The 14,315-nt window shown below is 41.3% G+C and overlaps 1 protein-coding gene across 5 annotated transcripts in view; it reads left to right on the forward strand.

The window, feature by feature from the left end:
• Positions 1–14,315, forward strand: part of NFKB1 (nuclear factor kappa B subunit 1) — a 120,715-nt gene that overhangs the window by 91,478 nt on the left and 14,922 nt on the right. For all 5 annotated transcript variants that reach the window (XM_004748161.3, XM_004748162.3, XM_045067099.1 and 2 more), the window contains 5 exons: positions 4,901–5,044; positions 6,441–6,530; positions 8,462–8,647; positions 9,757–9,898; positions 13,644–13,758. In XM_004748161.3, the coding sequence (XP_004748218.2) occupies positions 4,901–5,044; positions 6,441–6,530; positions 8,462–8,647; positions 9,757–9,898; positions 13,644–13,758 (677 nt within the window). The remainder of the gene's footprint in view (positions 1–4,900; positions 5,045–6,440; positions 6,531–8,461; positions 8,648–9,756; positions 9,899–13,643; positions 13,759–14,315) is intronic.

Below are 14,315 nucleotides of genomic sequence, written 5' to 3' on the forward strand. Positions count from 1 at the left end.
AATAAAGCCTTCTGGATTATAAAATTCCAAGGTGAAATAATTGCAGGGAGCAATCATCACACGACATATGACGTGGTCCGAAAAGTAGCAGGCCGTTTCATATAAGACTAAGTGTATGAAAGTGAATCCCAACTATACAACCCAGGAAAAGAATCACTGTATACATTTCTCAGAAGTCACTGAATACATCTTCCACTGCCCCAGCCCCTGCAGTCACTCCTTATGTCATTGCCTAATTTTGTATTTTTTGTTATCTTATCAATATGTAAAATTGTCTTATGTATTAATTTACATGTCTTATCTTCTTCCATCTTCAATAGGAAGACTATTCTTTAAGTCATAGATTTGATCTTTCATGTTTATTGCTACATTCCCAACATCTAGAACAGTATATGCCATGTATGTACTTTTTTAAGTAGGCTCTACACCCACATGGGGCTTGAATTCACTACCCCGAGATCAAAAAGTACATGTTCTACTGACTGAGCCAGCCGGTTACCTCTTAGTATATGTCATATAGTAGATGCTGAGGTAAATCTGAAAGTGGACTTATTTTTTTCAAGTTTTTATTTTAATTCCACTTAGTTAACACACAGTGTTCTGTTAGTTTCAGCTGTAAGATATAGTGACTCAGCACTTCCATACATCACCCGGTGCTCATCACAAGTGCCCTCCTTAATCCCCACCACCTATTTCACCCGCCACCACCCACCTCCCCTCTGGTAACCAGCAGCTTATTCTCTGTAATTAAAAGTCTGTTTCTTGATTTGTCTCTTTCTTCCTTTTTTTTTTTTCCTCTCTGCTTGTGTGTTTTGTTTCTTAAATTCCACATGACTATAATCACGTGATATCTTTCTCTGACTTATTTTGCTTAGTGCATAATACTGTCTAGCTCCATCCATGTTTTTGCAGATGGCAAGATTTTGTTCTTTTTTATGGCTGAATAATATTGTATATCATATATATTATGTATAAACACACACATGCATGTATTTTATATGTATGATATATATATCACACATACAAACACACACACTGTATCTTCTTTTTTTTTTTAAGATTTTATTTGCTTATTTAACAGAGATCCCAAGTAGGCAGAGAGGCAGGCAGAGAGAAAGGAAGGGAAGTAGGCTCCTTGCTGAGCAGAGAACCCAATGCGGGGCCCCATCCCAGGACCCTGGGATCATGACCTGAGCCGAAGGCAGAACCTTTAACCCACTGAGTCACCCAGGCGCCCCACACTGTATCTTCTTTATCCATTCATCAGTCGATAGATACTTGGGCTGCTTCCATATCCTGGCTCTTGTAAATATGAAAGCTGACTTATTGATTGACCAGTCCAAAAGGCTAGTAATTTGTTGGGTGCCATCAAGAAGGACATCAGACAAAAAAATATAACACATATTCCTCTCATTGTATTGAATCATCCAGACACCTCTATGGTTATTGACATTGTACCTCATCAAAACTTTATGGAGACGGTTGGGTTCAGGGAAGACAAAATAATAGAGAGGGATGATTGAAAAGAAAAGAAGATATTTGAGCAACTGCTGTATGAAAGCAAAAAAAGACCATGTGATTTTTAGTCTGAAAAGATAGAGATTCAGAAGAAACAGAATCATAATCTTTAAATTATGAAAGGAATGCAGATATCTTTACTAGAACACTAGAACCCGAAAAATCAGAATGAGTTACTTTTAAGGCATACACACAGCAAAAAAAGGGTGGAGACTAAAAGTTTATGTTTGTGAACTGACCTATTATCATAATCATCAATTATTAAAAGAAAGAGGGGGTGCCTTGGTGGCTCGGTGGGTTAAGTATGACTCTTCATTTCAGCTCAGATCTTGATTTTGAGGTCATGGGATTAAGCTCTGCATGGGGCACTGCGCTTAGCACGGAGGCAGCTTTGAATTCTCCTCCCTCTTCCTCCTGCTCACTTTCTCTGTGTCTCAAGTAAATAAATAAAATCTTTAAAAAAAAAAAAAAAGGTATGGCAGGGGTGGGAAAGGAGAGATATTTTGGAGTGTTTCCCCAAAAATGTCTACTTGATATAATGGAAAGCTCACTAAACTTTGGATCTGATCCTCACTCTGTCCTGACCTCTGACAAGTCCCCTAATCTTCCTAGCTTCTATTTCCTCTTCCCCAAAGGAGAGCTTGTAGTAAGTGACCACTTAGATCCCTTCTGGAATAGGTTGATGTTTCATAGTACAACCCATGGTGCCACTGGCAAAGGCAGACCATGAAGATTAGTAAACGCAATGGGAAAATCTCCATGTTTATTTCTGGAAATTTAGACTGCAGGTTCTTTTCTTTAAAAGCCTGTCGTAATGAAATTTCCATTTCAGTTTCTTGTCATTGAAATCTTAATGGATATAGAATATTTAATATTTTTTAATTGACTCAAAAATTCTCATTTTACAGTGAAATATAACCATTGAACATCTGTTTTCTAAGTCAAAAGAAGTACATAGCAAATGCCAAATGATCTCTTTGCTAGAAAGCACGTCAATAGATAACATTATCCCTGAAGATGGATGAGTGAACTGTCCCTCCTGTGTTTCATATTTCTAATGAACTAATATTCTATGTGAGACCAACAGTATATAGATTGAGTAATAAATACGACTATTGGTTATAGTACAACTGATGGAAAAATTTTATAAATCTATCCAAAATCTTTGATAAGGACATTTGTAAAGTTTTTCCACTTTGAGGCCAACACTTTCTAGGGGAAGCACATTCTCTTCAAGTTGACCGACATTGGCTTTCTTCTTCCTAACAGGTGTGGACATGATAGGTTGTTGTTGTTGTTGTTTTAAGATTTTATTTATTTATTTGTCAGAGAGAGAGCACAAGCAGGGGAGCAGCTAGCAGAAATAGAGGAGGAAGCAGGCTCCCCACTGAGCAAGGAGCCTGGTGTGGGGCTCGGGACTTGATCCCAGGACCCTGGGATCATGACTTGAGCCAAAGGCAGCTGCTTAACTCATTGAGCGGCTCAGGCATCCCGACATGATCAGTTTTTGAAGGATTATTTGTAAGGGTACTTTGCTGTATCCTATTCCATGCTTTAGTTTTCCAGCTGCACTGCAGTGACTGTGAGGTAGTCAGTAAGAGCATCCTCTTGAGCCCTGAGGTGACTGAAACAACCACAGAATTAGAAATAAGTAGGGATCTTTCTGAACATAAAAACATTGACCAAAACTGACGTTGAAAAATCAGAAATAGGAGGCGCCTGGGTGGCTCAGTAGGTTAAGCCGCTGCCTTCGGCTCAGGTCATGATCTCAGGATCCTGGGATCGAGCCCTGCATCGGGCTCTCTGCTCATCAGGGAGCCTGCTTCCCCCTCTCTCTTGCCTAACTCTCTGCCTACTTGTGATCTCTCTCTGTGACAAATAAATAAAACTCTTTTAAAAATAGAAAAATTTTTTAAAAATTAAAAAAAAGAAAAATCAGAAATAGGACAATTGTTAAGTATCAAGCTGCTCATTGAGAAAAAGAATACCACACTGGTTATGTACTTAAACAAAAACCTTCCATCCTTTTAGCCCAAAAGAGAGAGGGGAGAAAAAAGTATATGGTAGGAAGGCCAGAGAAGAGAAAGAAACGGAAACAGAAAGAAGAAACAAGAACACAGTAATGGACTGCAAAGGCATTGGGACTGGTGAGAACAACAGAGTGAAAAGCAAAAGAAAAACAGCAACTACACAAGGAATGAGGGAAGATGGTTTAAGTAGTGTCTGGGCCGGGACAGTCAACAGTCTCGGGGGCATCACTGTACTGCAGTCAAGCTGTGTTCTTAGACTTTCGGCCTCCCGTTTCTCATCAGTCACCACTGACTACCGATCCCTCTTTCCTTGTATTTCTGGGGTTCACCCCGCTTGTATTATCATGGTGCCCAGTAAGGAACAGCCCCCATCTCCTTATGTCTCCACTGTCTCTGCCTCTCACTTTGACTCTTCATTTTGTCCTATGCATCTGCAACAGGGGAAGCTTCCTAAAATACCACCCTATGTGCATCATCCCCGGTTCAGAAACACTCAGTGGCTCTCCTGCTGGTAAACCCCTTTGGTTCACCATCCAGAAGCTCTACAGGGCAGTCCCGAGTAGCCCCATTTCTCAAGAATATCTCATGCTCAACTTTCACTTCAGCTAAACGGAACCACTGCAGCTCTCAGAAGCACACAATGTACATTCCTTCCTTCATCACTTGCCCCTATATCCCATCTCCAGAACATCCTCCCGGTGCCCTCTCCTGACGGAAAGTTGATTCCTGCAAGACTTTCCTGAGTTTTCCACCCCACAGGGACTTCCTAGAAGTGCTTCCTTGATCTCCTGGAACACTGGTGTGCGCCCTAAATTTAACATATATAGCACTGGGGTCCTCTCTGTCTCCAGGTCTCCCCCGCAACACCCCCTGCAACCTTAAAATTATATTTTAAGGGCTCTTGACAGCAAAGACATTATTCATATATTCTTTCTCCCTAGCACTTAGTTCATAGTAGAGTCATTATAAATGGTACTTGGCTAGGAATCCTTTGTGAAGGACCAAATGAGAATGCTCAGTATTGGTTTTCTTATTCTGTGTCTTCAGTATCCTAACGTTTGCTGGGAAATCTAGTCTTTCACTAATCTGAATGACACTGGGGACTTCAGAAACTGCTGCAGAGGGGATTTGGGTGTGTGCAGCTCTGTGGTCTCTCTGAGGCCAGTTCTCTGTATTCCGATCCATTGGAATAAATATACTGCTTCTTGAAATTTGGCATCTCTTCCTCCTTGGGTGATTTCTGTTTCCCTTTAAGGTGTTTAAAAATACCATCCGAATCAATACTCTTTCTGTGGCTAGTAGTGGAATTGAATCAGTCTTTTCTCCTCTGGTTTCTCTTCCTTTAAATACAGATAAAGAGGAAGTGCAGAGGAAACGGCAGAAGCTCATGCCTAATTTCTCAGATAGTTTCGGCGGCGGGAGTGGAGCCGGAGCTGGAGGCGGAGGCATGTTTGGCGGTGGCGGTGGCGGAGGGGGTGCTGGAAGTACGGGGCCAGGTACGAACTAAGTCTGCTCTTTCTAAAGCTTGTCATGGTCGAATTTTCCTTTCCTAGAATTCCCAGATTGTCTGTGGTCAAGCGGCCGGGACATTATTGAATGCAACAGATTAAATTAATTAAAATTTCCCAACATACAGAATTTTTCAAGGAAACACATGTTCCTATTGCAACATACTGTAGGTAACACCAAAAACAGTATGAAGAAAAAAAGTCACCCGAGGCCAGTTATCTGAAGAATGCATCTACTAACGTTTTGGTGTATTTCCCCTCCCCCCCTTCCTCCCCCCCCCTTCCTTCCTTCCTTCCTTCCCTTCAGTCCCTCCCTTCCATACTGTCTTGGTTTTCTTTGGAACCATTGAGAGGATTTCATATTATATGTACTACATTGTAGAAAATCTGAAGATACATAAAATCCTGCTGTTGAAGGTTAACTTCTGCAAATTGTTTTTTTCTGTGCAGACATTACACTATGGATTTATGCAGTGTCATGAGTACAGCTGCAGTCCTCATAATGTGTTGTATTTGATTTATTCACCTGTATGATTTATTATCAGCACATCACGATTGTGTATATAGAGTCAGAGATGCCGCTTCTCCCTAACAGATTAAGTAACATAGGCATTTCCCCCGTGGCAGTATAAATTTTATGTAAGCGTAACATTTTAAGCATCAGTTAAATGACTCCTAGTATTTCATCAAGTGAACACACCATAGCATTACTTACTTGAATGTGTTTCCTGTTTTTTATTGTCTTTACTCAATGCCTTCGTCCACATTGCTTTTCTTTTATTCCAGATTATTTTCGTAAATTAGATTCTTTGAAGTAAAATTACAGTGTCAGAGAGTATGACATCTAATACCAGCTGCTTCCCCCAAAGAGTTTTACGTGTGAGTTTATGCTTCCACCAAGTTTTGGAAAAACTTGCCACCAAGTGCCTGAAAATGAACAGTGTGGTCATTTCCCCTGAAGAGTCAGTATTTTTTCCGTATTTTGTTTGGTTCAGTTTTTCCCGCCAGAGGTTTGTTTCAGGGTCCTCTGTGTCAGCGTGTCGGAGTTTGGTTGGTGACCACTCACCACTGGCCTCTCCTCTCCACACAGGGGTGGGAGCCTTTTTCCAGCATGAACTCTTCCACACTGCCCCAGGCCTGGGCGTTGCCTGAGTTGCTAAATCTAAGCTTGATCAGAGTGGAATTCTGTTCATCTTGTCATCTCCCACAGTGTATCTTGCTAACTCTCCATGGAAGCAGCGTGTTGGGCACACTGGCCTCCCACACCAAAGCCCACACTCACCTTAAGGAAGGACACTGAACTTTGCTGAGTCTTTGTTTCTTTAAAAAAAAAAAAAAAAAAAAAAAGCATGAGGTTTCAATTGTTTTGCTTGCTTTTTTTCAGGGTATGGCTTCCCTCACTATGGATTTCCTACATATGGTGGAATTACCTTCCATCCCGGAACCACTAAATCTAATGCCGGGATGAAACATGGTAAGTAAGATAGTTTTTTTAATAGTGAGGAAAGAATAACAAAACTAATGCCAAGAAGGTTTTTTTTTTTTTTTATCATTGCCTATCATGACATTATCATCTTGAAAAAAAACTGATAAAGGCAAATAAACTAAGAAGGTACTTTTCCATTTAAAAAAAAAAAAAAGTTATTCCCTGTGATGAATATAAATTCTAGTCCCAGAATGTGTTTATACACTGGGAATATAAATTCTATATTATATAATATATTATAGAATTATAGAATATAAATTCTATATTATATAATAATATATAATTATATATATATATATAATTCTATAAATTATAAATGAATATAAATTCTAGTCCCAGAATGTGTTTATACACTGGGTCGTGAGTTCAAGCCCCATGCTAGGCATGGAGCCCACTTTAAAAAATATATTGACTTTGTGAGTGGTATGACCAGGGGGAAGAAAACATTAAAAAGGGATCTAGAGAGACACTTGACTATTGAAGCATAAAAAAGTCACCAAATTTACCTATTCTTTCCCTTTTTTCCCCCTTAAATACTATACTTTTATAGACATTTTGAGTTTTATAGGGGTGACCTTTCCCATCAAATGCATCCCCTAATTTGCAGTTGTCACACCATGGCCTCATGGTTTATATTACATGTCCATTCTAGTGGACCCATTGAAGAAATAATACAATGAAGCCTTCCCAAGTATGGAATGCATTTTTTGTCAGGTGCTGCTACACATCTTGACTGTAATCTTCATGATTGCTCTATAAGGAAAAGAGTAGTGTCTCCATTGTACAGACAGAGGACACCCAGATTCAGAAATGTTCATTCACTCACTGAAGGCACGTACCTGTTAATGGCAGAACTAGGATTTGAGCCAGTTCTGCTCATAAAACCTGTGTGTTCTCAGAGCACCTGTCAGATGGCATGGTTCGGCCTGAAAGAGCACAGAAATGGTGCCCCAAGTAGATCCCGCACTAGAGAACATGGCTTGATATCACATGCTAACAACTTGCTTGGTGAAATAACATTAGGGAAAGAATAATTCCTCTGTTTTTATTTAAACTTTAAAAATTTCACTTCCCTGGGGTGCCTGGGTGGCTCAGTCAGTTAAGCATCCGACTATCGATTTCAGCTCAGGTCTCAATCTCAGGGTGGTGAGTTCAAGCCCCATGCTGAGCATGGAGCCCACTTAAAAAAAAAGAAAAAAATCCACTTCCCTGCCATTCACAGAAGAGCTATATTTCTTTTTTCTCCTTTATAAATAAACAATGAAATGTTAAGTTTTTAGAACTTTAAATAAAAACTTTTTAAGATCTTAAAAGTTCCTCATCAAAAGAAAAAAGATTTATATGTGCTAACTGATATTAATTATTGTGATGATCATTTGACAGTATATACAAATATTGAATCATTATACTGTACACCTGAAACTAATGTAATGTTATATGTCAGTAGTAAAAATGTGTCTTTTAGAATTGAATGTTTAAAATAGGGGTGCCTGGGTGGCTCAGTGGGTTATAAAGCCTCTGCCTTCAGCTCAGGTCAAGGTCCCAGGGTCCTGGGATCGAGCCCCTGCTGAGCAGAGAGCCTGCTTCCTCCTCTCTCTGCCTATCTCTCTGCCTACTTGTGATCTCCGTCGGTCAAATAAATAAATAAAATCTTTCCCCCAAAAAATCTACCTTTAAAAAAATTTTTTAAATAAAATAAAATAGCTCCAAAACACTGTGCCGAATAAATAAAATCTTTAAAATAGTTCCAAAACAAGTTACCTAATGATTTAACTATTTTAAAAGAAATTTTAAATTACTGTGTTTTCTTTTCCCTTTGCAGTAAACTTGCCTCCCATCTTTATCTGACAAATGAAACAGTAAATTATAACTTAATAGATTTTACTGAGAAAAAGCTGGAATTTTTGTTTCTGTCTTAGGAACCACAGACACCCCATCTAAAAAGGATTCTGAAGCTGGTGGCAAGAGTGTGGACGGAGGCGCAGTCAGCCCCTCTGGGAAAGTAACGGAACCCATAGAACAGGACAAGAAGTCCAGCACTGGGGATGATGCAGTTACATTGACGTATACAGTGGGAGTGAAGGAAGAGAATTCTAGGTTTCAGGGTAAGTGAACACACACATGGTTACGTGGTATTGACTGGTGAGGAGATGGGTTGGTTCAAGGTGTGGAGACCATTGCCAGAAGACAGGTTTATTTTCTGTTCATCTAAGAATGATGCATCAATATGTAGTTCAGTGTGCTCTTCAGAGTCGTGTGTCCTTTTCGAAAAGCATGTGTCTGATCATCTTACTCACACTGAGATTTCCATGCTCCCCATGTTGTCTCTGAATAGAAAGACTAAGGTTTACATATGCATTCTCCAATCATAATTATGTAGTTTTAGGTATCGTGGGAGATCATCTCATTCATTTCTATCACAGATAATAGAGAAAAGTGTCCATCACTTTAATAGTTTCCTCTCTCGACTGGAGCTTGACTGTCATATTGAAGTAGAACTTTGCCATTTCCTTTTACCCTGATGCCCTCTTTGAACAATTAGGATAAAGAGGGACGGTGCACTTCTGCGCATATTTCGGACCAGTACTCATTAGAGAAAAGGGAAGGGAAAGATGGCAAATATTTCAACTTATTGGCCAGTTATGGTCTCTATCACAGATTCCTTTTTTTTTTAATACCACTTTAAAAATGTACAAAGCATGGTTAAGTGGCCGATCATATAAAAACAGGCCACGGTTTTGGCCTGCAGGTCTCAGTTTCCTTCCCCTGTCCTTCCGGAAGCAAACTTCACAAGAACACCGGTGGCCTATGGAAAGTCTGTCTTTCTGTGTTTTTTGACACTTTGTCTAACAGGAAAGTTGCTGAAGACTCCATGAAGGATTATTTCATCAATAGAGGGATTGCTTATGATATAGTGAATTGAATCAACATTATTTAGAGATTGAGTGTGCCCCATAAGATAACAGACATTTCTCAATTTCTTTCCCCTGATGAACCAGAGACAGATTTTTGAGATCATCCTCTCTATTTGTCCAGTGTCCAATTGTGCTTTTTCTAGTGAACACAATGCAGAAGTACTGAGAGGAGCATTTGCAATTAAAACGATGTGTGTTGAGGTATCGGAACTCTGCTGCTGATGGTTTTGACCTCAAGCACGCCATACCTATAAAGCAAGTAGAGGAAACTCAGCTGCGATTGTGTCCTTGCCTTGCAGATAACTTCTTTCTAGAGAAGGCTATGCAGCTGGCCAAGCGGCATGCCAACGCCCTATTTGACTACGCGGTGACAGGGGACGTGAAGATGCTGCTGGCTGTCCAGCGCCACCTCACTGCAGTGCAGGATGAGAATGGAGACAGGTAAGTCAGGATTTGAGCAAGCAAAAGTTGTCTTAGGGCAGGGAAGAGAGAAAATTGCTGTATGCTCACTGGCTAGAGATAAAAAGAATCGTTTAGAGGTATCGGGTCCTGTCACTGGAAGACTGTCGTGGACAGTAGGGTGTCAGTAAGGTTGAATCCTTCGTTTGCTTCTCCTGTCCTGTGGCTCTCACCTGTTGGGTCCTAGCATAGCTCAAGTCCTCTTCTAGGAGGACTGCCTTCTGGGCAAGAAAACAAAGACGTGTGTGGGGAATGGGGAAGGTTTCAAAAACCTCGCTCTGTTTATTGGGATAACATGTGAAATAAGATTTAATAAACATATGTATGGGGCGCCTGGGTGGCTCAGATGGTGAAGCATCTGCCTTCAGCTCAGGTCATGATCTCCAGGTCCTGGGATCGAGTTCCGCATTGGGCTCCCAGCTCAGCAGAGAGTCTGCTTCTCCCCCCACCCCTGCCTGCCTCTCCCCCTGCTTGTGCTCTCTCACTCTCTCTCTCAAATGAATAAAATCTTCAAAAAAATTTATTTATTGGATTAATAACATTTGCTTTATGTACTGAAATGGTATAATAATAAAATTTGGTCCAACCAAATCCCTCAAGCACTTGTTATCCCAACTGCATATTTACAATGGCCGTGTACTCAAGAAAAAGCCCTATAAAGATAGCACCACGAAAACAACAAAACAGTTAAGAGGCAGCTATCATTCTTTCCCAGTTACTGGTTCCTTCCCTCCTGCGTCTGTTACCAGTTACCAGTCTGTGACTGGGTCAGGCTCCTGGGACTGCTCTAACTCCCGCCGTGTGGGAGGCCTGTGCTCCAATCACCAATCGTACGTTTCTAATGCTACTGAGTTTATATTGGCAAAGCCCCTGGCTTCTTTCTAAACCAGTCCTCTCAGGCCTTGCATTGAGACTTCTAGAATGATCTCAAAAGCCTGTGAGAATAACAAGAGACAACAGCCCTCAGATTCAAGTCAAGTGCCTTATCTAAAACTTTCCTAAAATAGTGTCAACCCTGAGAAATCCTTTTCCGTAGAGGAACTCTTGAGGGCTGTGTTTTTAAACCTCGGTTGAAAACGGAATCAAATGCTTTAGGAAAGTGCCAACCTCAGGGTTTCAAACAGAGACCTTTGTTCTCATTCCTTGCAACGTAACCAAGGATGTGGTGTAACCACTGGCCTTGTTATACAGTACAAGAGGCACCCGTACAGCCTCGTTTGTGCGGTGCTGTGAACAGCAGAATGTTTTCACAGGGTTAAAGAATCCAATTAGCATTCAATAGCATAGAACCACAAGAGAAAGCTGCCAGTTAACCAAGATAGAACAGTGTTTCAAGTGACATTTTTACAGACCTGCAGAGTTGATGAGCCTAAGAAAGATGAGCACGTGGAAGCTAGCGAGGGACTGCAGGTCTGTGAGGGGAGGACTGTGGAGAAGATACGAGGCACGTGCGTTTGATGGGTGCATGGAGGGGAAGTTGCAGGCATGGGTAAGGACACAGAGGGGGACCCAGGAGGTGGTCTTCCCTGCCCAAGTGGAACATGAATCCTTCGAGTCCCCCCCTGGGACCCCAAACGTACACCTGCCAGCAGACTCTCGGGGTTTTCCCCAGCTGGAGGACAGAGAAGGAAGACCCAAGAGGAAGCCTCATGAGAATTTAGACAAGGGAAAGCTGTTGGTCCTCACACCTCAGGGCTCTTCTTTTCATTGCATTTGTCACACTCAGCTAATAATCTGAATCCTGGAGTCATTAGTCATCACAGAAAGTACAATAAAGAAAAGACAAGAACTTCTGGTATTGGGGAAATTCCCATGAGGGTGTGAGGATTTATGGGGGAGGGGGAATGTGCTTCTGCGATGAAATGCTGAGCTGCACATGGAAATTTTTAGGAGTTTTGAAATACGACCTTTTTCTTGGTATATGTGCATCATGTCTGCGTCAGACTTTGGGCCCATTTTAGAAGCCTTCTTCCAGCCTCACATTTCAAGAGACAGTAGTGAAACCTCGACATCATTCATTTGCTCTCTCAAGTAACAAAGTCACGAGTTTGTTTACTAGGCCCTCTTGTGCCAAAGTTAATCCTTAGGAAAATGCACTTGCTGTTGCAAAGAAAGAGGCCTCAAGAACAGGACACCTCAGATGTTTCAACTGGAGAAAATCTAGCCTGTCCTCAAATCCCAGATGTCCTGCCATCACGCTATACTTGGAGTAGGCTCTGCGTCGAGATCTGTCCTTTCTTTGGCGTATTCCTTATCTTAGGGGTTCATCAGCAGCTCTACAGAGCAGCGCCCATATACCCCTTCGCCAGGGGGGCTGAAGGGATTCAGAGGTGGCTTTGGAGCCAGATGGACTTGGGCTGGACTCTCCGCTTCATCACTCACTAGTTATGTGGCATGGGTTGAGTTCTGTTTTACCTGCAAGTCCCAATTTCGTCACTGGAAAAATGAGGATAATATTACCTACCTCATAGGGCTTCTTGTTATGATAAATAAGGTCATATATGTCAACTGCTTAGCATGGTCTGGTAAATAGAAGCTCTAAACCCATAGTAACCACTTTTTTAAGGAATTTCAAGTTAATTTTAGTAGTAAGATTTTTAACAATTAAAAAATTGTGTCCTGGGGTGCCTGGGGGGCTCAGTGGGTTAAAGCCTCTGCCTTCAGCTCGGGTCATGGTCCCAGGGTCCTGGGATTGAGCCCCGCATCAGGCTCTCTGCTCGGCAGGGAGCCTGCTTCCTCCTTTCTCTCTGCCTGCCTCTCTGCCTACTTGTGATCTCTGTCTGTAAAATAAATAAATAAAATCTTCAAAAAAAAAAAAAATTGTGTCCTTAGGACTGATGCTTGGCTCCTGCCAATATTTTCAGCCTCATTAGCATAAGCCCCCAGTCTCATTCTGTCACCCTTATTTAGTGCCTAAATTGTGTGCCAGGGCTGTAAGGCTGACCCAGGGAGGACCGGCCCTGAGACCACAGGCCAGAGAGGGGGAAAGACGCATAGCAAACCACAGTTGCGTAACCAAGCAGTAAACTTGAGGGGAGACTAACCATGTGCTCTGCCTCAGAAGTTCGGAGAAGAGGTAAGGTTGGAGCTGGAAAAGAAGGATGGAGTAGGTACTGTCCAGGCAGAGAAGAGGAGCAAAACAATTCCAGGCAGAGGGAATGTTTGCCAGGGAGAAATAAAATCACGTGGTTCCTTCAGAAGTTTACCTCAAGAGTCTTCCCCCAGTAGTTAAAAGCATGACCCCATTCTTCCCTCCTGGGATCTAAGAAGATCTTTCAGAAGCCAACACACTGTATTTTGGAGGAGGCTGGAAGGTTAGGTGAGGTAACTACATTTTCCTGAACGGTTCCTAGTGCCAGGCATTTTACATACAGGATCTATATGTCAAAGGAAGCCAGCAGAAAGCTAGAGGAGAAAATGCCCTTGGCTATTGCAGGGAAGCAGAGTTGGGATTTGAACTTAGATTTCTCTGCCTCAAGGCACATTTATACCTCTAGGGATCAAACCAAAAGGCCCCCAGAGACCAGGCAGACATGGAAAATGAGTGTAACAGTAGAACATTCCCACCTCAGATTCAAGACATTTGAGATTCAAGACATTTGGGGGCTGAATAAGAGGAAGTATGCGAGCTAGGTCCAGTCTGCAAGTCTGTCCTTTATTGGGGATCTCTTTTTTTTTTTAGTCACTAACACTTTAGTTGACTCCTGCCACTCTGTTTTTGTTTCAGTGTCTTACACTTAGCAATCATCCATCTTCATGCTCAGCTTGTGAGGGATCTACTAGAAGTCACATCTGGTTTGATTTCTGATGACATTATCAATATGAGAAATGATCTCTACCAGGTAAGCAGAAATGCCAACTGAAGAAAAATGCAGTTAATACATGCTTTACATGTGTGTGTGCATGTATGTGTGTGTGCGTGTGTATACATATTATTTCTAATAATGTTAACAGTAAGAAAAATACAGTATTTTGTAAGTTAAATCCTAAAAGCGCGTTACTTGGGCATATTGCTTATGATTTAAGATCCTTTAGTCTGTGAGTATAATAGAAATCACTCCACAACAAAATTCTGCATCCTGCTGGGGGAAGGCAAAGTTTAAACTTTAGAAATTTGTCAAAGAATTGATTCATTTTCTTTTTTTTTTTCTTTTTCAAGTTTATTTTATTCTGTCCTTCCTGTCCCCACCCCCAGCACCGGTAACCATCAGTTTATTCTCTGTAATTAAGGTCTGTCTTTGGTTTGTCCCTCTCTTTTTCCCCCTTTGCTTGTTTGTTTTGTTTCTTAAATTCCCCATAAGAATGAAATCATATGGTATTTGTCTTTCTCTGACTTATTTCACTTAGTGTTATACTCTATAGTCCCATCCATGTTGTGGTAAAGATTTCATTCTTTTTT

Source organism: Mustela putorius, unplaced genomic scaffold, assembly GCF_011764305.1.
Source record: "Mustela putorius furo isolate JIRA1106 unplaced genomic scaffold, ASM1176430v1.1 tig00003871_pilon_pilon_pilon, whole genome shotgun sequence".
In the NCBI taxonomy this organism is placed as follows: domain Eukaryota; kingdom Metazoa; phylum Chordata; class Mammalia; order Carnivora; family Mustelidae; genus Mustela; species Mustela putorius.